The 24,434-nt window shown below is 38.3% G+C and overlaps 1 protein-coding gene across 1 annotated transcript; it reads right to left on the bottom strand.

The window, feature by feature from the left end:
* Window positions 1–1,948: 1,948 nt before the first annotated feature.
* LOC145692539 (uncharacterized) lies at window positions 1,949–17,620 on the bottom strand. The gene is made up of 3 exons (XM_081767847.1): window positions 15,976–17,620; window positions 11,124–11,223; window positions 1,949–2,139 (listed from the first exon to the last, which is right to left on the bottom strand). Exons 1-2 carry the CDS (start codon window positions 17,618–17,620, stop codon window positions 11,207–11,209), a joined length of 1,662 nt encoding a protein of 553 aa, XP_081623973.1. The 3' UTR covers window positions 1,949–2,139; window positions 11,124–11,206.
* Window positions 17,621–24,434: the final 6,814 nt, after the last annotated feature.

Below are 24,434 nucleotides of genomic sequence, written 5' to 3'. Positions count from 1 at the left end.
ATGCAGTTAAAGAAGTAAAATATTTCGTTCTCCGAGTATTTCTTATGTAATCTTTTTATGACGTTGACGTTGCAAGTAGCAGGCTATTACGAAGTGCACATAATTTCCAAAGAAACTAGTGGGTGTAATTGCAATTTTTATAGGCATAATATTTCATTTTACGAAAATTTCTTAAGTATTCACTTTTTGGGGGGGGGGTGGTAAGCGACGTTGCATGCGGCAAGGTATTACAAAGTGGACATTATTTTCAAAGAAACTCCTAGGCTTAATTTTCATATTTATACGCATTACATTTTATTTTCTGAGTATCTCTTGTGTGTTGGCGTTTTTATGTAGTAACCATATAAATAAAGCAATTTCTACATTTAGAAATGAAACTCACACTCTCTTCTCTCAAAATACTGGGGTACGAAATTAGGAACACTTTTTTGAAAACAGAAAATTCATACATTTTCATATTTTCCAGCAGTTCTTTACTTTAATTATTATCTTTTCAAAATCCAATAGGCATGTCTTAGCTAAGTGTCCAAACTACATTGGTACGTTATTTCTATGTGTCTAAACCTATTATTGTTCTAACAGAAGCAAAATAAGAAAAGGACACGAAATTTGAGTACTTTCCCCTAATTAAGATCACTTACTGCGCTAGTGTCGATACCTGAATCTTGAATATTCTGTTAAGTATTCAAGCATTCCAACTTTTATTTGGAAATTATACTTTACAAACCATTCCGTATGCTATTATGATTATGGAATTATGACTTATTCAATGTTTAAAATTTTTCGGAAACACCTATTGTGTTAATTTTACATAGTCTTTGACAACAGATCCACCAACGCACCATGTGTTCTTTCGAATTGCCAGGCGCTACCTTCCTTTACCTGACAGTAATATATTATGCAGTTCCTTGTTTGGTGAATTTGTGCTTCATGTAAGTAGATTTATAATAGGAACTGCCGCATGTTCTTTCCATATCAGCCAATGTAAGGTTGAAACACACTTGGAAGAAGTATGCTCAGAAATGATAATACTTATTATACATGTTATTTTGTATCTTATTGTCATGTAACGAATGCTATTTCCGCTCGTTACAATTTGATTTTATTTTTATCTATTTCTTTAGTTGTTATATCTTGTTTATTCGCTTTTGTTAAATTTTGTTATTAAGGAATTCGGTTTATCAAAGCTACTTTACATGTTTATCCAGTCTGCGTGACCGTCTGTTCTTCTGGGAGCCAAGATATCTCAAGAACAACTTGATGAATTATCACCAAACTCGGTCAGGATGAAGAGGATTAGCTATTAGGAGCCGAGTTCATTTATGAAGGCGGTGTCAAAACCGGAAGCAATAGAAATCAACCACTTCCAGTTTTAACGTTGATCACTGTAGATCATAAACGGTAATAGGGAGAAGTGGTTTCTAAAATTGATTAAGCTTCTCAAAATTATATTTCATCTTCATTCTTAACTCTAAACTAAAATCGGAAGTAATAGAAATTCATTATAATTACCGTTTTAATATTGATTTTCATAAAGCAAAAGCAGAAACGACAAGATATAGCGGGAAACCGTTTTTGGAATTGATTTAACGTTCTAAAAGTATGTGCCTTATTCTCTCTCTATCCTTTATTTAAACCGAAAGTGGGGGGGAGGCATCGTGGTTCAGTGGTAGAACTCTTAGCTCTGGTGCGTGGGGTCACTGGTTCGATCCCCACCAAGTAAGTTTGTGTTGCGTAACATTATGTCCGTGGGTTTTCTCGGGGCACCCCCTTTTCCTGCCAGATTCAGATGTTACCAATTCATCCACCATCATTCACTTATTATTAACCACTGATATCACCGTAAGTCAGATCTTTCCCCAAATTAGAGTGAAAACCAATGATGTTGGCAGCATTGACCTAAAATGTTTACTACTATAGAGAGCTGACATGATTATCTTACCTTATCATTTGGTGTTGTTTCACCTTCTTGATCTCCTGTAACTCTCTTTAATAATTGTGGGATTGCTAGTTGCTAACTGCTATTCTTTTGGAAGCATCCATGAAGTATTGGACTTATCTCCAAACATTACTACTAGTACTACGTTGCTACTCCAAGTTCATAGGATACGCAGAAATTTGGGATCCATCAAAAGAAATCTGGAAGACAGAGACAAAGATCATCACTATAAATATTCTCCCAAGTTTCCGTGCTTTTAGATTACCCATAATGGTCACTTTCACTCAAGATTTACAATTTGTCATTTTTATTATGCTGGGGAACACCGTTTATTGAATTTGAAGGCGGCGCTCCGAGACGACCCGCTCGGGAGAGTAATAATCCCGGAAGTACGTTTTTCCGCGCGCTACTCTAGACAGCTGTTTTGCGCGCTATCCTAGCCAGTTGTTTTAAGTTAGTCACAAAATTTATATCATGAAGTACAAGGGGAACAAAACGACCCTATATCATGGAGTACAAGGACATAAGTACTACAACTACTTATCTGCATAAAAATAAATAAATCACTTTTTTAAGTATTATTTTCATATTATTTTAATTTGATAAGTGTTATAAAATGTAAAAAAAATGTTTTAAAAAAACTCCTCGGGCGGGGTTTGAACTCGCGCCAAAAGAGGAATTTATTACTAGCATATAGCGCTAGTCCACTCGGCCACTTAGGCCGACAGTAGCAAGCGTTTGTTATCTGCTATTTGAATGCAACGTGGCAAGAAGTGGATATCGTCAACCAATCAGTAATGTGTTTCTCGTTTCTACTTCCGGGAGCATTACTCTCCCGAGCTAGTCCTGCTCCGAGTTCCCTTTAAACATTATTAACAAATGAGAGGGCTGCAGTGTTGCCAGAGAATGAGTGTACGAGTTCTCACCAGCTCATGGAGTAGTGCTTCAGCTCACAGTCCTTCTTCACGCGGCAATGTTGCGACACACCCTTCATTTCATTCTCCTAGTCCAGACCTCGCTCTATCGATTTTGTCCTACACTTTCAGTGAGTTGACATCTTTCTTTTAGAGCTATAACTATGTGAGATAGAACCTACTAAATACTTATTGGGCTTAGAACTAATATTCAAGATTGTAACTTGTAGCAGGAATAGAATGCAGAACCACATGCTTGAACAATGCTGTTTGGCTGTTTGCTGTTTCCGGTAATCGTTTATTGCTTCTTACGTAGTTTCAACCAACCAAAATAATGTACTAGTAGTCTATCTTCAAAACTACACGTGAACCACTTAGCTCTATTGAATTTCCGTAACAAGGTTTAAAATTTCATCAAATAAAGTCGTTACACACATTACTTATATTAAGTTAGTTGACATAGGCCACTGGTAAAATAGAAAAAGAAACCAAAATACTTTGAAACATTCTATACTGTAACTCTTATACGGGAGCATAACGATTTATTCCTGGGAATAAAAGTTAACTGGTGCACCAATGAGTTAGTGTATATTTTCTTAGACTCCACACTGCCATCTGGAAACTAAAAAAATGGCACTTTTATTATATTAATTAAATTTTAGACATGGGAACCAATTGTTGTCTACATAAATTTAATGTTATTTTAACGAATTCTTCAGTGCAGGGTACATAAATATATTCGTGTTTTAGAGTGCAAGTTTAGGAAGGAATATAAATAAATGTGGAAATAGTAGAAATATCGATGTTTAATAATATGGCAATTACCACGATTAGCGTTTACTACAAATTGTAGTTGTCACAGAACAGAGGTTTATAATGAAAAAGTAACCAAGAAAGTACTGTCGCTTTTTGTGGAGGCCTACGTTCATTTGGCCCTCACACTGAGTTGAATGCGAACGGAGATAAGGCGAAGCTTAGTGGTTGGGTAAGGCACCGATCCTGGAGGCCTGGTAGCTCGGGCCCCCAAAGCTCATGTGGACCCCCTGTAATTCATGAATATGTATTTTTATATGCATTTTTATTAATAGGTCCCCCAAAGTTACAGAGAAATCGGCGCCCTTGGTGGTTGGCGTGGGTATACCCAACACCGTGGTTGTGGCGGTTCAGTTACACCGTGAACTTGAGTAAGGACAGACTTAACATTGGGACTTCCGCAGAGTGTCATAAATGCGTCTATGCTGTACGAGTTCACACTAGAAAAAATTAAATGAAATCTTTGAGTTTTGCGTCCTACGGTTATGTCGGTTAGGCTAAAGGAGACAGTGATGATGAGTAATGAATGAAATGGTAGAATGAAGAAAGTGGGAGGAAACGGGAGAACCCCGAGAAAACCCACGCACACGGTGTTTGTCCACCACAAAGTTCACTTGGCAGGGGCTGGGATCGAACCCGGGACCCCAAGCACCAGAGGTGAACGCTCTACCACTGAGCCACCGCGGCCCCAGAGTTCAGAGTCAAACGCCACTGCAGTGAAGCGGAAGATATCTCAGGCCTTTGGTGAGGGTGTTGTGACCATGCGGACAGTGCAGTGGTGGTTCAACAAGTTTAAGGACGGTGACGAAGCATTCCAAGACGCACCACGTGCCGGAAGACAACACATGCAAGAAACGAAGGTTTTCAGGCAGCAATTGAGGCGAACACTGGCCAGACATGTAAGGAACTGGAACTACAATTCAGTGTGAGTGGAGAAACCATTCGGCAGCATCTCCATCAACTTGGGAAGCACTATAAGTTGGGTCGATAGGTCTCACATGGTTTGACTTGGGTCCTGTACGAATCTCCACGGCGCCGTCATTATTGGTTAGCATCTCATTAACTGGTTTCAAACTACCTGCAACCAGCAGTGCACCAGAAGAAGGTCCTCCTGTGTGTTTGGTGGACTGCTCGCGTCATCGTGCATCGGGAACTGCTGACAGCTGGTCAGACCATCAGTGAAGTATCTGAAGTCACTTTGCTAACGAATATCGCGCAATCATAGAAGTGACCGAGAGTTAAAGAATTCATAAAATATATTTGTGTACAAATATTATGTTATGTTATTGTCGACCACAAATGTGAAAACAATTGAAAGATATCGGCATCGTTAGCACCACCTCTAACATCCTTGGTAACGTTCAAATTCTTAATCCAACATATAAAGTAAGGGTTTTATGACATATACACTGTTTTGCGCAATCCTGACGTTTATATGCACACTCACTGTCACTGCCTACTGCCTACTGCCTACGGACGCACCTCAGCCTGATCCTCTATTGAGCTCCTGTCCTAACTTAGATAATATTTGTGCTTTTAGTGGCCATCTAGCACTGATTGGTTGGTATTTTTGGATAAGCTCTTCTAAAGTGAATCTGCAGCTAGGAATACAAGTGCACACCACAAAAATGATTGTTTGAGGTACAAACAATCGATTCAGTGAAATATTTATGTATGGATCCGTACAATAAATCTGCACCGTTGTTTCATTGTTAATTAATGCTCTATTTCACTTGTACTTGTCTGTTCGATAATTGCCCTCATATGAAATTTCCATAACATTTTTGCTTATAACGAGTTATGTACACTCCATTGCTGTTGCTATTTTAGAAAAAGAAAGAACAAAATTTTCGTTTCTCAGATTTGATCAGAATTAAGACATTTTCGTCGTGGAAAGAAGTTGTGTGGATAAACTATTATATTTAGCTAAAAACAGGTACACTATATAAATTAGACATCTTAAGAAAAAAAGCCAAAATTTCGGACAAATTCTAATGACATATAAGTTTGTATTTGTTTGGAAAAAGCAATGCCAAAAGTGCACTTTTCAGCCTACTTAAGCACAGTAGATAAAAGTCTGCCTCTAAAATCTAATTTTCTGACTTGGTTATAAAACTCTTCTTCAAAATCAAAATACTAATTTCGAATCTTGAATGCTTGCGGAGGGAAACATAATAACATTTTCATATATCAGAATAAATTGGGTTTGTATTCTGTTGAGCAATAATCAGTATAAAAAAGCTATTATACCGGTTGAATACTATAAAGAAATGCGAGATAATGTACTGACATGTAAAAACATTGAAATATCGAGATAATTCAAATTTTTTATTGATGATACGTTAATGCTTAAGTAGTGGTGAAAATAAACTATACAACAAATTATTATTATTATTGTTATTATCAAAACGCGTACCGGTACATTCTGAGTATAGATAATTATACGTTCATTATATATTATCTTCGTTAAACAGGGATTTACCGTTTACTACTTTCGAAAGTGCTTCTTAAGGGGGAAGTTGTACTACTGGGTGCAGATTCACTTCAGTTATGTTATAAATACAGCATGATGACTAACGCCATAAACACTACAGTACAAAAACACTAACAAAGTTGAGGTAGCTTGCCACTAAAAAGCGACTACGATATGTAACCGAGTCAAGGCAGGTGCAGAATGTGGGTCTATATGGGGCATTTATTCCGAAGTTCGGCGTCCGCTTTCGCCACGTTTTTCGCTGTTATCTCCTTTCCACATTTTCTGCAATTTGTTATTAGGTTTATTAATCCGTGCCCTTCAAACTTTTAAAGATTTTACTTGTTATCAACGTATTGCTTCACAAATGTTAAAACATTTAGTTCATTGCCCTTGTACATTCGTCATGTTGATAACATAAATGCTCGTTACTTTCCCACAACGCAACTGTTTGGTTACCTTGCGCCAAGTAGTTCCCTCCGCTCGCCGTATAGTCCCATGTTTATAACCACTTATATATAACAAATAAACAGATTTTTCGAGACCGTTATATATTATCAAGCACACAAACGATCAAATTATCCATATCTTTCCCTTTCCTTTAAAAAAAATTGCTGGAAATGGACGCCCAACTTTGGAACTTAACCCCTATATGGGATAAGCGCGGCAGCCGTACTTATGAAGGAAAATTGTTAAAATACACTTTATATGGCTTAAAAGCACATGAGTGTAACAGAACTTTATGATACATCTGTGATCACTTTACTCGTCACAGAATCCTTATGGAATATGACTTGATAAAAAACATATTTGGCATTTTGTATTTTTACTTTATTATACATGGCCGATATACACTGACTTGTCAGTAAATTAGGTACACCTGGTTCTCTGTCGCCGTCCATTTGGCCTTTAAAACTGCAGCGACAAAGCAAGGTGATGACTTCATCAACTTCTGGAGGTCGTCTGAAGGTCCCACAAACGTTCCACTGGAATCAAAGCTGGACTTCCAGGGAACCATTGCATTAAATGGAAGACGGTAGATCCTTCCTTTGCATTTCTCCGGGCCTATTGATTGAGCAGTTATCTTGCTCGAAATTGGTTGTCTCTTTGATAAGAACCATTTTCATGAATAAATGCACACAATCTCCCAGGATACACATAGTTCAAGCATCGGTTCTTTCAGGGATCTTCTTCAGCGGACTAACGGTCCCAATGATGCCTAACTGAAGATACTTCAGGCCATAATAGACCCCTATATACTTGCACTCTACCAACTTTACATGCGGTATCCATGGCTGTTGTCGCCAGATTCGAACTTTTCTATCGGCACGATGCAATCGGAATCACTCTACGCTACCCGTTTCCACTGTTCAATGGTCGAATTCCTGTGCCTTTGAACCCATCCAAGACATTCAGTCTGATGGTGGCCTACAAGCAGGGATACTCGGGTTAGTCTGCGGCTTCTGAAGCCAAGACAATGCAGGAAACGCCCCTTAAACTGACCGCGCACATTTCAGATGGAACCCTCATTCAACGGGGATGTGATTTGCGGCAGGATCTGGGTCTTATTGGTTCGCGTGCTACGGATTAGCCGGCGAAGTCCACGGATTGTGGGTGCACTGACCTTTGAACTCTAACTAGTTCCTGGATATCTTCCCTCCATATGTATAATCTCAACACACTCTTGGAAGTGTGGTACGGGAGAACCCCAGTTGATTCGCAATCTCTGAAATGAAATACCACATGCATCCATCTCCAACATTGGTCGAAGACGTCTGATTCCCTTTTTTTCCTATACTCTTGCCACTACTACTGTGCCTTGTAGCCAAAAGTCCTGCCTATGTATATCCCCAATGCGAGTATTAGGAATAACGTATATGTGGTCGTGGCAATGTGAGAACCTCAAACAGTTAGGTGTCCCTAATGCGGTGGTACGTCAATGTACTTCAACTACTTTTACATTGGTCATCCCAAATAACATTAAACATTTCTTCTGTAAATTTCATAAATATGTGTTTACGTAAATGCAGACATCACCTGAGAAAGCGTTATAACTAAAGAAAAAGTAATTATTGCAATATTAAGGATATTTTGAAAATAAAATTTAGGCTATATAACGCTTCGTTGGGAAATATGTTTCTTTTTGTGCATACATCATCATCACATTAATTAATATCATTGTGCCTTATCGCTCTACCAAGACTTTGTAGTTTTGAGTGTATCTGCCTGTAATTGTATGTATTTTTTTTCTTCTGATATTTGCATAAATTGAAGTTTTCAATATTCTGCCACGAAATTGTTACTTTTCTGAATGACATACGTAACTAGCCAATAAAAGTTATCATCTTGAATGAATGAGTCAGTTATTCAAATGAAATAATTTGTAATGGTAATATTTTCCGATGTTGATTTATTTGTTCATAAAGTGACTATGATACGTTGCCTCGTCCACATTCCGAACCTACGCAGAAGTCAGATGTTTGGGGCAAGCTTTAACCAGCTCTTCACTGGATTTCATGAATTCCAATAATAATTCATTCATTCGTAATACGAACGCTTAATTAAGAGTGCCCATCAGGATTAATTTAGTAATTTACTACTTCGCAAAAGACAGTATAATTAAGAATTAGATTTTTGTTTCTCGCAACGCTTCTTCTACAAGATCAGAAAGAGCGTGCTTCTGGTCGTATCCCACGATGGCAGAAGAGGGCGTGACAATGTTATTAAGCCATAGCACTTCAGTGATATAGGCCACAGAATATTCTCATAAACTAAGGGAACACGTACGAGATTCATCAAAAGTGAATGCGTGGCATATTATCTCTAAACTAGGCATTGTGGAGCCATTTGTTTTTGTAGCAAGACATTACCAGATAGAGGAAGGCAGTTCAGTGGAAAAGCATTAACTTCTGATATATGAGGTAACTTATCTTTTCTCAGCTCACGCCTAGTCAACTCTGTGCTGCACAAACATCGTGTGGGGCAGGGGGCAATTGCCCTCTCAGGAAAGCTCCCCGTCATTCGAAGCGGCCCATTTTAAGACAAAATTTTCTTCCTCCATATACGATACAGACATGAAATTATAAATGAAGCATCAAACAGGTTCACTACGTTACATAAACAAAACAGCATACATAGTATAGTAAATAAAACAAAAATGAGCCGTGAGCCCATTTCAGTAAAAAAATATCTACTATTAGGGGCCCTGGAAATAATATTTATTCGTATGGCTTTGAGATTTGTCAATATAGTTCCCTTAATTAATTTGTCATATGGAACGGACCTAGAGGCATAACTAACGGCCCCGCAGACCTTGCCGTGAGGGAGGGCCCACAGGCTCTGGAGGGCCACAAAGAGTAAGAGAAAGGTAGAAAAAAGGGAGCCCAGGAATTAGAAAAACAACTTTTTCTAGGGGGTTCCAAATACGCGTATTAATGTCTGACCCCCAGAAAAACATATAAGTTACGGCGCTGGTATGGGAGTTCTTTTGTTTTCCCGTTTCTCCTACTTTTATAATTCAATCATTATCATCAATCTAAATATTAGCAATTTTTTAGCTTCGGAGCGTAATGTCGGACGTTAAACCAAAAAGGAAACGTGCAATACATGTGCATGGAAGACATCATGCTAGTACGTACCTTGCGATCATGTTACTTTCAACAGAACGATGCACAGTGCGATTGGAAGTAGCTTTATCTCCTTATAGTCAGCACAGCCTCCCGACATCTTGTCCTGTGATTTTTGGTCACGGGAGATGGTGGAAGAACTCGTTCGTGTTGTGAAACCAAGAGATATTAGCGACTTTCGGTAACGAATTACCAATCTGATTCAGTCTTTATCGGTCGTTACGTGCCGTTTACGAAGTCGCATAAACTGAAGTGAAGTGATTTATATCTGTGCGATATACTTTGTATCATTGCCATATTTACAGACTTACATATTTAACTTATGAGTATATTGAAAATATTTATACTAATCAACATATTAAAGTAGTAACATCCTTGTTGCCCGGCCTGTATTTTTGGAGATAGTAGAACGGTAAATAAATAGTAGTGGCGGGGAGGTCACATCGGCAAACATTTACATTATATATAAGAGCAAGTATAGTAGGTAAGCTTTCTTTCCTGAGCTTGTGCCCATAAGCTTTAATGAGCATATTTAGAGGCAATTTTGCGTGTTATTAAAAAGTCATCGTAAGCGTTTGATAACCCACGATTATATTTCCGAAGTGACCAATATTTTGATTCTGTATTCCGCGACTCATATCGAAGGATCCAGAGCTCTCCAAACATGTTAAGAGAGTAGGTATGACTAAATATAAAACAATTTCTAACTTTTCTCATAATTTATTTGGGCATCCTTGTGGAAATGTCATGATTTGCATCTTTCGACATAAGTCGCGGAGAGTATCACAAATGCAGAAATTATAATCATGCTTTAGCCAAATCTTTAGTATAATACTAGCCACACATCTGAATATATATCTCAATATTATTCCTATATCTCTCAAAAACAGCCGCTGATAAATAGATAGATAATACCTACAGGTAATTATTAGTTTTTATTTATTCGAAGATTATATATATATAAGCAGGGGCAAAAGTGAAGGGGAACGCGGGGAGACGCCATTACCCTCTTCTAGAAAAATAGCTATGGCGTCTCTCCACTTCCTAAGAAATTACAATTGGCAAAGATAAACACGAGGGACGGTATGACGTCATGCGTCCCCCTACCTTTTTAGATCCACTTTTATCTCTTGTATATAAGACTATTTAAATTTTCTGTTAAATCCATTTTATTTCAATCATATATAAGAATATTTCCCTATTTTTCTCCCAGTGGACCAAATTTGATACTTAGATTTTGTTCCTTTCATTCTTTACTATATAGAAAATGTATTAAAAATCAGTTTATCTCTTGTTAAAATAATTGTCTACGTAATATCAAGACTACAAATGATGCTCTAAGCTTCTATTACTCTTACCTATCTACGTATTGAGGCTCTAATAAATGTTAAGATCACCAAATCCAAGTCACATTTGATATCTTCAATGCTTCATACATCCATTAACGGGCGGCTGAAACTAGACAGGTTTACATATATTATGTTACTTTTAAATAAATCAATAATTTTGGCTTCTAGACAAACAACTGGACAAACGCCTTCAACAAATTGAGTGAAGAGGGCATTAAAAGGCTTCACCTCATTTTCCCAACCACCCTGGGTGGTCTGAGCATGTGTTGTGTTGTTTCACTCAATTTTGCAAAAACAAAATGGATACAGTAATTTCTGAGAATCTTTTTAAATCAATATCTCGATGTACCACTGATCATCCGCTGTGCTCAAGTTGGCGCTGTGTCCTGTTGTTAGTCCGAAGTCTTCAATTAGTACATAATAATTAAACTAAAATTAAATACCTAAAAGTTAAGGCAATAATAATAGAAAAAGTAGGATATGTGGAAAAGATAAGAGTTAAAACAAAGAAAGGAGAACAGGTAATTAGTTTTTAATCACTAGGTACAAGGGAATTTCCAAATGTGTCCGTCCTGACGTCATTAGTAATGGGCTATTCATAGTATGTATAAAGGTAACCAAGAAGTATCTGTCGCTTCTGTGGAGGTCTATGTTCAATTGGACTTCACACAATGAGTTCAATGCGAATGGAGATAAGGCGAAGGTCAGCCGAAAGTGTCGGAATATCCAACATACTACCTGATTGTGGCAATTCAGTTACATCGTGAATTTTCGTAAGGGCAGGTTGAACATAAGGGTCCACACAGCGTCATAAGGGTCTGTATGCTACACGAATTCAAACTAGAGTTAAACGCCGCTGAAACCGGGGCGAAAGATATGCTAGGGCTTTGGTAAGGTGTCGTGATTACGCTGACAGTGCAGCAGTGGTTTAACAAGTTTAAGGACAGTGACGAAACACTCGAAGACGCGCCACGTACTGAAGACCAACCAATATACAAAACAAAGATCTTCAGGAAGCAATTGAGACGTACAGTCGCAAAATATGTGAAGAACTGGGATTACATACAATTCAGTGGGAGTGCAGAAAAAATTCGGCAGCACCTCCATCAACTTGGGAAGCACTATATGTTGCGTCCATGGGTCGCACATGATTTGACTTCGGGCCAGAAGGCGTCGCGAGCAGACACCTGTGTTTCTTTCCTGTGTCGTTTGAGAAAGGAGCCATTTCTCAATGTCAGGATGTTGCCATGCGATGAGAAGTGGGTCCTGTACGAAGCTCCACGGCGCCGTCATTATAGGTTAGTATCCCCTGAACCGGTTCTGAAACAGCTGAAACGAGTACTGGACCAGAAGAAGGCCCTCCTGTGTGTTTGGTGGACTGCTCGCGGCATTGTGCATCGGTCACTGCTACCAGCTGGTCCGAGCTGCTGTGTACTGTCAGCAGTTGAGCCGTGTTCAAGAAAAATTCAAAACTCTGGAGCCAGCACTTCTGGATCGTAAAGAGGTCTTCTTGTTACAGGACAACGTTAAGCCCCACGTGGCTAGGATGACGCCGGGCAACATTCTATGTCTTGGATGGGGAAGCACTCTTGTATCCACCATACTCCCTGGACATTGCACCGTCCGATTATCATCTCTTCTATTAAATGGACAATCATCTTACCGGACGCCAGTTCAAATCCCTAGTAGAGGTGCAAAATGCACTTGAAACTTTTTCGCTTCACGGCCCACCAAATTCTACCGCGATGGAATCCATGACCTTCTAGAAAGGTCCTCGATGCTGATGGGGACTATTTTTGATTTTTGAGGTATATCTTTTGTGACTTACCGATGTTCGAAGATGGTGGGTGAAAAACCGGCAGAACTTTCTTGGTTAAGTTTTAAGTACCATCAATGCAGGAAATAATAAAGTTTCCATTGTTCAGCTGCGTCTACTCGTTGCAGGTTGTAATTTGATGCGGTTGCTGTGCATTGAATCGTATAATTCAAGGCAATTCTCCATCCCATGTGGTATTATGCCACTGTTGAGCAGCTGTTTCAGTGAAATACTGTGAGTTTAAGCATATTCCCGGGGAACAACACCGCAGCCCGGGGAACAAAACAGACGTGGTCTGCAACGTTACATTTCAGTATGCAAGTTCAATATACTCCGTCTTATTCCAACAGCTCTTCCAAGCACCTGACGCAGCTCGGCAGTTGAATTTGATGCATTATGTCTTCTAGAGATAACACTATACGTCATGAACTGCTTATTAGCAGAAGCACGAGGTTTTAGTGTTTGGCCGGACACTTTCGGAAAGAACCTCGTTGCAATAGTAGAGAAGATACGAAACGTGAAAGGGGAATAAAACTTTAAAAGAAGAGTTTCAGAAGAAGAGCGATGACTGAATAAAGAACTATGAACAAGATTTATGAAACCTTTCGTCTGTTGTATCGCAATATACGTGTATCGCAGAAATATGAACATTACAAAAAAGCCACAGAATGTTGCTACACACTCCCGATATGTAGACATGCTCTGATAAATGAATTTTCGATTGATTTGATTCAGTAGTGAGGTTGCATAAGACGTATATCTGAAACACATTAGGTCCCACCAGGAATTCAAGAAGATGGTGAAATTACCTGAGACGAAGAGAAAACCAATGGAAAGGAGTTTGGATCAGTAGGAAGAAAAATTAAAAAAGGAATAAATTATGTTGGTGCAAATGAAATGTCCGTCCCGAAGGCCAGGAAAATAAATACTAAAAACCCGGTTAGTTAGATAAGTTGCCGTCTGCAGACGCACATTTCTGCCATGCGCTCAGCCAAAGAAGTCTCCTGCTGAAGGTTACACAACCTTTGTCTCCAGGGAATGTCTTCCTAAGAATAGGTGCAGATGCTAAAAGAAATTGTAGTCGGTGAGAGAAACATCAGGTGAATAGAGTAGATGAGAAGGGTTTCATATCGTAACGCGATTTTGAAGTTTGTACCATCCTTTGCGAGACTTGCGTGAACCTTGTTGACCAACACGAAGATATCATGTCTGTTGATCATTGTTGGATACATGCGGGCTCGTTTGCGATGCATATCATGAAGTTTAGCAAAATAACGAACTGCAAGAGAAACATGATGGATCACCAGCAACAACATGCCTAGTGGTTTGCGAAACCGTTCTGGATTTTGATGACGATCCAATTATTGTTCTGACTCTTTATGGTGGTCCTAGCAGATTCATTGTTCATTAACAGCGACAATTTGATGCATGAAACTTTTCCGATTGTTACACTCACAGAACTGCACATCTCTAGATGGCAAATTGATACTTGCCAGTGACAACTCATGTCACACCTTACCTTGCCAGTTTCCGAGAGAACGGAGTTCCGAGCGACAATAGTATGGTATATAGTTAGGACCTCTGTAATGCTACGAATACTTTTCCGAGGATCTACTTCCATAGAGCTCTGATAAGCTCATCTGAACATGATGTTTGTTGGTGCTCATGGATCTTATTATTTTGTAATGCTACACAAAGAAAACAAAGTTTGACGAACCAACGGTGAATAGTGGGTGTGTTCACAATTCCATGCCAAATTGCACTGTCGTTTTTTACTTGATGTGCAGAAGCAAAGTTATTTGTATGTTTTTCATGGTGCACTTTCATTTTAACCTCTTCAACAACACTTATTTGCGAACTTGTTCAGAGCATATTACGTTAGTTCATTCCTGTGTTGCTGAGGTGAGTTTTCCACCTGACGCGTGATCGGATATTTCATTACTACAAACCTAATATATGAAAACGGAATGGAAACTGGATTTTACAAGTTTGAGATGAAAAAGTATGCTACGCTCAGAAACATGATAAAAAAATTATGTGGTAGTAGGGAAGGAAGGAATGAGAGGGAAACGATGATATTAATTCAGGCTGTTAAAATGGATAACTCGTATAATATATAATAAGACGTTATTGCACTAACATGGTATATACCATAGGCTCTATTGTAGGCATGTTCGATGTTATAACAAAAACCGTGACCTGAGGTATTTCGTGAAAAACGTCAGGTCACAGAGGAGATTCCAACTCTTTAGCGTGAGCTGGTCCACTATTCTCTCATCAACGTCTTCTGCCGCCGTTTTGTCCTGCGGTGCGTCGAATATCCTCCCGCACCACATTTCTGAACCTAAGACAAAGTGTACGATAGACATTTTGAAGGATCAAAATGGAAGACAATTGTCACATTCACTAGAATCTACATTTATCTCACCCAGAATGATTGAATTCGGCCAATTAATTAGCATGTTTTTCCGCCAATACGTAGAAAGTTTCCGCCAATGTGTCACCGACTACAGTTATAAAGCAGGTATAGGTACTACCAGGAATCTATAATGATCCCAATTTACCCCTCTTGTACGACGCCGACAAGAATCTAATGTAGATCTACATGGGCAAAACCCTAAGATATTCCACCCGTTTCATCTTGATATGAAGCAGGCAACATGAATCCATGTTATTCCCTCCATGATATTCCTGTAAAAAAGCTCTGACGCCAACCTGGTGAATTTCTGCGCATTTTTGGCTGCCAAAATGACTCATTAATATATCAGAGAAAGTCATCAAGGAGGAATGGCAGAAATATCTGTGCATATACCTGTGCTGTAACAACATAGTATGTTGCAGTGAAAATTTTGATATCGCGTAATAGTCCATGAGGCTGGTGGCACTGTAAAACTCAAATTTGTGTGTCGAGTCGATTTCTCGTACGGTAAGTACATTTTGAGAATCAGTCAGATATGAAAAGAACAGTACATATATCTGAAGGAAACATTTTTTTTAAGCTAACTTTTGAAAGCATAATCTTCCAATGACTTCTAATTTACGTACCTTCTGAAAAGAAGTTCTTCATTCTTTCTTTCTGTTTTATTTTCATCATGGAAAATATATTCTCAATAATTATTTTCTTCTTCCTGTTCTGTAACTTCCCTTGTGTTAAAGTTGAATGATTGACTTGAAGAAATATGTTGATTCGACGTTCTACTTCACTCATCAGTTCTGCTTTAAGTTGCTTAGTCATGTCTCCTAAAAGAACCATATGATCAGGAAGGTTTTCATCTTTAATAGTCTTCAAAACGCGTCGTATTCCTTGAGCTAGCTTCTTGTTTACATATTTGTCAATGGCGTCCATCTTTGTTTTCACTATTTTCTGTACTACGTCACATGGAAACTCTCGAACAGAAGTGTTCTGAAGGTGAGTCTTCATGCGGTATCCATAATCTAAATCATAAATCTGATTACCCTCTTTCACATTTCTTTCCCCTTGACCCACGCATCCAGACTTATGTGATTCTTCTTCTTCAGTTGACTTATCACCTTCTGTTCGAGTTGATTTCATACTGGCGGGAATGAAGAGAATGTCTTGCAATTTTACTTCTTTCTCAACAAATTCATCGAATATTGACGAACGTTCGCATCGAGCTGGTACTACTAAGACACGTGGAAATGTGACGCAACAATTGTGCTCAGAAGCTAATTGTTTCGTTTCTTTCATACTATCTTCAACAGTTTTCCCCGACTCAATGAACGTTTCAATTTTATACCGTTGACTTTGCCTGTGGTACGATTTCGATTCATATCTAATCATATGTAATAGCGTTCCTTGTGTTACTGGCAGTCGTACTACACTTAATATATTGAAAGAAAGAGTCAAAATCCGTGAAAAATTAGGCATATAAATCGTCTCTACGAAGACAGAAAGTGAATCCAGGTAGAAAATAGAATTTTCAAATAAGAATACTCCTTGATTAAGCAACATGCGTTTATGTTCACACAATAGCTTCCCTGGCTTTCTTTCACTGTTGTTGGACACCTTTTGCCACGACTCACACAGATCTATATGTTCTGGCACTGGGCATATCGTAAATACTGTTCCAGCAAATAAAGTACAGATAGCACGTGAAAGCACTCTCGCAAAAACTTTAGTTGTTAGACCATCAGAAGTTTCGGAACCTCTTGTATCTGCTTCTGTATCACCTTGAATAATACTCTTAACTACACATTCGGTTTCTTCTGCCTCCTTTTCTTTCTGTGACTCTTCAAAGCTTCCATCAACTTCTTGCAAATCATCATTTATCTCCTTACTTTGTTTACTTTCGGACGTATTTGTTGCAATATTTAATTCTGGTGGAATTGGTTTTTCATCTCCTTCTGATAAGTCTAGACGACTATTTCCAATTTGGATTGCGCCTTCTATTTTATTATTAATATTAGGTAGAGAACTATCCTTGGATTCAAGGATTTCGGCTGATATCCTCTTGTCCTTGTTCCGGGGACGCCGAGGTGGTCTCTCCGGCAGAAACGATTGGTAGTATCTTCTGTCTGGAGTGCTATAAAGGGTCGGGGTAGTGAAATGAGGGCCCTCCCCATATTTCGGTAATGGAAGCCGGGCATTAGAAGGTGTGTTAGGGTAAGCACCCGCAGCATCACCTCTTATGCGCGGAAGTATTCCAGAACCTTTTCTATATTTGCGCATAGTTTTAGATCAATCTATCACGATATTGAAAAACAACCAAGCGGACTGTTTTAAAAATTTTAGCGATCTAAGGATACTTGTATATTGTTGAAAAATATACACCAAATGTATTGTTGAATATCTTCATTTATGATATTCTAGCACCTAAATTAATTCATTGTTACGCAATAGCAAAATATGGTAGCAGTATGTTAAACGCATAATAGTATAATTGTTAATGAATTTGAAGTACGTATGCCTTGACTTGATGAGTATAATCACAAGTAATTATGTAACTAACAGTAAATGACTATACCTATGGTCAGGAAAGCATCGCTTCAGAAACATCCCTGTGGTAGTTTAAAGGAGATGGGTAATTAATGAAAGTAAGTCATTACGATAGAATTCTTGGGGAAAATAGGAGATCCTGAGAAAGACCACGGACACTTCGTCCACCATGTACTTACATGGCATGAGATCGAAATAGGGACCGCTCGTTCTAGATATGAGTGAGCACTCTACCACTGCCGCCTCCCCTGTAGAAACAAAAGCACATCAGTTGAACCTATCGTGTATTATTCTTCCATCTGCTAAGAAAGAATGTCATAAACTGCATCCAAATTCACGTGATTTAATAAGACATAATACAGTGTGAGGAATGGTTACAATTTCTCCGGCATGACGAATATGTGGCACCAGCAGCACCATAAGTTTCTTGTTAGGGGTAGTCCAGCTTTAGAGTGATTTATGGGAAACAGAGAAATCAAACACGACAATGGAGACAACAGACAGAAAAAGAAATATACCTTGCTAAGACCAATCAGTGGAAGCGGACCAATCAGTGTACTCATACTGTAAGATTGAAGACGCCCTGTCCCAATGACCGTAAAGAATTATACAACGTTATCCATAGTGCTGGATTCAAGTCGGGATCACGGCATGGCCTTCTTTGTAACGACGGTTCACTAGTGTCTATCAAATGGTAGCACGTGCCTCGAACCGAAAAAAGCAGAAACTACTATTGGCGTGAAAACTATTGCTGATTCAGGGGCTTGGACCCTGACCCTACCTATTTACTGAACGTTCAACCTGGTTCCAAAGGTACCCTAACATCCACCTTCCGAACCCAAAGACATGCATTGGTCACCCATTTAAGAGGTATCCCAAAAGTCTTTCTCTCGCACTAGGAGCGGCAGAATGTTAATCTTCTGCCTAGCTTTCGAAAAAAATAGTTCTCTGAAATAAAAAATGTGGTATTTTGAACTTTTTTAGATTTTGTTTTTTATGTACAATAATTCATTTGCTCCTTTCTAGATTAACACTTAGCAAAAACGCTATTTCAAAATTCTTTAGATGACTAGAAATGTACTGTGTCCTATCTATAATATATAGACCTATAGGATAATATATAATATTACAATATATGTTCAATATATTGTATAGAATTGTATATATTGTAGCCAACTGAAAGAAAACAAATGTTTTTGAAGCAAAATCTATTATACTATGAAGTAATGTAGCAGCTTCGAGTGAAGTAGAAAGTTATCTATGTGTATATATACTGTATGTACATACAGAGTGTTTCAAAACAACCGACAACGTTTGGGAGGTGATTCCTGACCAAGATAAGACGAAAAGTATAGACCAACCTGGTGCACAAACGCTTCGTTTCGGAGTTATAGACTGCCGAAAACATGAAAAAATGAAATTTAAAGGCCCATAGCTCCAATTCTATGGGACCTACCGTAGTCAGGTTAAGAGTTTATTTAGGAACTAATGTGTGCCCTATGCAAATATCCATGTTTCAAAAATCCTGCGGTACTTCCGCAACAACTTTATAGAGGTAGTTTTTGAGTACTTCAAATTATATGTCCGTAGCCAAACTGCATCTATAAAAATTGTTGCGTGAGTCCCTTAGGATTCTGAAACATGGAATTTTGGATAGGAGACATATTATTTCCTACGTGAAGTCTTGACCCGACAACGGTATGTCCCATAGTTTTGTACCTATGGACCTTTAAAGTTAACTTTTTCATGTTTTCGGCAGCCTATAACTCCGAAAGGAAAATTTGTGCACCTAAGTTGGTCTATACTTTTTGTCTTATCTTGGAGTGAGAAACCACCTCCCAAACGTTGTCGATGTTGTTTTAAAACACCCTGTATATAGATAAATATACATATGGGTATAGATATACAGGGTGGACTTTTATTTTGGTATAATTTTGTAACTTTTAAACTAATTGACAACAAAACTGAACTTTTGTACCATATAATTATCGACAGGGAACACTGCTTGCCATACCTTGTGATACCTCCAGTTTAACAATGTAGCCAACCCGACAGAAAGTTGTATTCTTTTAAATGGCACTAATTTAAGTTATTAGATACATATTTTAATCGTACGTTTGAAACGGTAACTTACAGTATCACATGTATGGAGTGTTGCAAACTAAGGACTCTATAATAGCACAAACTGTGAAAAATAACCAAATTTTGAGGTTTATATAACAATAATAACCCAGATGAGACGGACAGGGTTTAACCTATTGCGTACCAGTGAGATCGCTGTGGATGTCATTAAAAAAAAAACTCCGTTGCCAAACACCCACTGGCGCAAATCCCGGGGGGACGAGGGGGACATGTCCCCCCCAATGTTGGACCTTGGGGGAGTCCCCCCCAATAATTTGACTTAAAAAGTGCTTTTTGGGATAGCGTGATGATTTGTGTCCGACTGCCACAAAGGGATGTAAGATGAAATTGATTTCTCTTGGCTTTTCCATTTTTTAAAAAGAATCGTAATCTGTAGTATATCAAACTGAACTTCGTGCTGTAGTGCGTTTAGTAGTTTCACATATGTATTAATTCCACTTCCACTACTTACGCACAAATTGCAATAAATGCCAGACACTAGCGTGCGCAGGACATTGGGAATGTTGGTGCCAGATCTAAAGTACCACAATATGGAATGTCGTCCTCCCCCCCCCCTTACCCCTAAGAAAAAATAGCATCATTGCATCCAACGCTGCGTCGGCGACGCACGGCACACATGCAGATGGGAAATAATTAACACGTAATCTCTTCTCAGTTTGTAATAATTCTACATAAAAAAGTTTGTCTAATGGGGGTGCCAAGGCACCCACGTTGCGCACGCCTGTGATGCCAGAGGAGGATATACCCCTCTACTCATGCTGAAAAGTTGTCTCAGCTGTAAGTACGGGCACAAATTCCGGGGAAATGGGGATACAAGTCCCCCCCTCCCAACATTGGAACTGGTGGCTCTCCCAATAATCCGATTTGAAAAGTGCTTTTTGTAGAAAAGTGTGATGATTTGTGTCCGATTGCCACAAAGGAAAGTGAGATGAAATTTGTTTCTCTTGGCTTTTTCATTTTTAATAAAAATGAAGGCTTGCGACTGTGTGTAACGTAACCTGATATGAAATCTTCTCTCCTTTTCTCCCCTAGGCCCTAGCACACGAAGAATATAGAGACTATCCAATGTCAGTAGAACCCATCTTTTCAGTAAATGGGAATTTAATCTATTTGTAGTATCAGCCTAGGCATCTACTCATGCTTCGTAAGCTAACTCTATAGCCTATGGAACCCGGAGGTTCAATGCCGCGTTCACAAAAGCTCTTCACTGACTTCTACCCTTAGCCAACTGGATCTAGTTTCTACTTTGTATTCCTATTTTTGCGAGATCCATCTTAATATTGTCTTCGCATCTGCGCCTAGGTCTTCCTAATGGTCGTTTTCCGATTGGTCTTGCCGCTAACACTTTGAAAGCGATCCTATTTTCTTCCATCCTGGCTACATGACCTGCTCACCTAAGCCTCCTAGACTTGATGACGGTAATAATGTTTGGTAAACCGTATAAATTATGTACTTCCTCGTTATAAAGTTCCACCATTCCCCATTCCCGTTCCGGGTCCGAATATTCGTCTCAAGATCTTGTTCTCAAATACTTTCAGTCTATGTTCTTCCTTTAGAGTAAGCGACCATGTTTCGCAACCATAAAGAACAACAGGTATGATTAATGTTTTATATATTTTAGGCTTCAAATTCCTCGACAGAATTTGCGACGACATGAGATTTGAACCGAATAGTAACACGAATTTCCTGCTTTTAGTCGACATTTAATTTCTTCGTGGATATGATTTTCCCCTCTTAATATTGATCTTAGATATTTGAAAGTATCCACTTTATCAAAAGAATTATTTAATATTTTAACGCATCCATAATTTGCTGTATTCCGGTCCCGACGCACTTCCATGTATTTAGTTTTCTCTGCATTTGCTTCTAAACCCATGCTCCTGCAAGCGTGTAATAAGATCTGTGCATTTCTTTCTATTATTCTCCTGTCATCCCCTATTAAATTTACATCAGCATATCCCATAACCTGGTGAATACCGTTCAATTCTAGGCCCTGGTTGCTATCTTTGGTTTTCCTTATAGCGTATTCCAGCACAAAATTAAATAATAATGGCGACAACGCATCTCTTTGTTATTCTCGACGTGAAAGCTCCTGGACAAGAATTTTCCTACTCAGACTTTACTTTGGGATTCATTTAGGCACATCTTAAGTAATCTAATTCGCTTTTTCGGTATTCCAAATTCTGTAAGAACGTTGTATAATGTTTCTCCTAACCGAGTCGTAAGCCTTTCTAAAATTAATAAATTCTTGATGTACCCGGCTACTGTATTCCCACTTCTTTTCGAGTATCTGGCGAATGGTAAATATTTGGTCGATAGTTGATCGATTTCGTCTAAATCCACGCTGATAATCTCCAATAATTTCATCTGCGTATGGGGTCAATCTTGCTAATAGAATGTTTGAAAGGATTTTATAGGATGTTGACAGAAGAGAGATGCCTCGATAATTATTAGTCAGTTTTGTCACCTTTCTTGTGGATTGGAACAATAATTTATTCTTTCCACTCTTGTGGCAATTCTTCCTTGTGTTAGATAAGGAGAATGAGTTTGTGTATCTTGTTACACAATTTTTCGCCTCCAGCTAAAATTAACTCAGCCGGAATTTCGTTTACACCCGGATATTTGTGTTTCTTTAATTTCTTTATAGCGATTTCTACTTCTATTCGGTTGGGTTCTGGAATATATGTTTCTGCCGTATGTATCTCCCTTTCTCCACGCACATTAGTTATTGCTGCGTGTTAAGCAAATCGTTAAAGAAACCTTTCCATCTTTTTAAAATGCTATTTGTATCAGTGAGAACTGTTCCATCAGCTTTCTTTAATATAAGCACGAGGTTGATAGCCTTTCTTAAATTCGTTGATCCCTTTATACATGTCCAGAATGTTTTTATTTTTACTATTAACTTCAAGTTCCTAAATTTTAGCTTTCAAAAAATTCCGTTTCTTTGTTCTAAAAGTTTTGGAAGTTTCCCGCCTGATGTCTACGAAATTTTTGTGATTATTTCATTTGGATTTTGTAGCCAAAGTAATTTTACTTGTTTTCTCTTTTCTGCTCGTTCGAACCATGGTTTGTTGCTACGTATTTCCGCGTGTCCCAATTTTTCTTTTCAGAGAGGATGCTTTGTAAGCAAGAGAAGAATTCAATTACTGGAATATTTTTCTCCAGAATCTTAAGGTTACATCTGTTAACTAAAGAATATATGACATGCGTTAGATTCCTGTAACGATTCCTTTAATGTTATTGAGATCAAGGGGGACGATCCTGGGAAGCCGGAGCCCTTCCCCCCCCCCGCCGCAAAAGCTCAAGTGGATTTCCTGTATTTTTATGAATATGCATTTTAATATGTATTTTCTCTTGTTATATGTATTGTTTTATGCATTTTTTATGAATGCCCCCCCCCCAAATTACAGAGAAATCAGTGTCCTTGATTGAGATTATCATAATTTTGCTCAAAGAGTATTGTTGCGTCATACATAATTGATATTTTTTCTTCATAGTTTTTGGGAAGTCATTATTTATATTATTATAAAACAATTTTAACGTGGATCGTTGTGGATGCCTAATTAGAAACATACCAATTGTAAATATGCATGTATTCAGATTTCAGAATGTGTTCACGGCAGTGATTTGTAATACTGATATGTACTACTACTTCATCTACATCGCCTAATATATAATATACTCTACAACAGTTGATCAGATTCATCTACCGTAATATGAGTTTCATCTCCCTTCTCTAGAATAAGCCTCAAATGTGCCCACCTCCCAATGTTGAAGACAACCAATGGCGTATTTAGGATTTTGTTTCGAGGGGCTATGCCCAACACAAGGAAGGAAGTGGGAGATTGCCCATCTGAGTTTTAGAATTAAATATATTTTAATTTATGCATAAATTGAGGTTATAATGGCAAGAATTGCAGACCGATAAATCCTGTGATTTGATACAAAAATTTAGGAGTGAATCTAACCCTTTATTCTATTCATACAAGAAAAAGGAAGCATCCTCTTGGCCTTCCTAATTTCCCGGGCTAATTATTCCCCCGTTTTGATTTTTTTTTAATTCAAACATTTCCTTCTTTTAAAAATAACTAAACGATATAATTTTTCCTTTGTTATAATAACTCAAGTCCTGTCATGTTGATATCCGCGCAAGTTGGTGTGGAACACCAGTGTCGCTTATCAACTCCTCTTAGATTTGGTGTTACTGATGACGGCCGACTTGAATCAGAACTAACAATGGTCTATAAAGTATGATAGACGAAATGAAAAAAAGTAACGTCAAGAGAAAGAAACAGAAAAGTAGAAAGGACAAAAGAAAGAACAAAAGGACGCAGTTCTTACATGGAATGAAATTTGGCAAATACAGTATTATTTCTGAACAAATAGCATAAGAAAATGGAAAGTC

This window comes from Thermobia domestica, chromosome 8, assembly GCF_964235325.1.
Source record: "Thermobia domestica chromosome 8, izTheDome1.hap1.1, whole genome shotgun sequence".
Classification (NCBI taxonomy): Eukaryota; Metazoa; Arthropoda; class Insecta; order Zygentoma; family Lepismatidae; genus Thermobia; species Thermobia domestica.
This window is presented reverse-complemented; position numbering and strand designations above follow the sequence as displayed.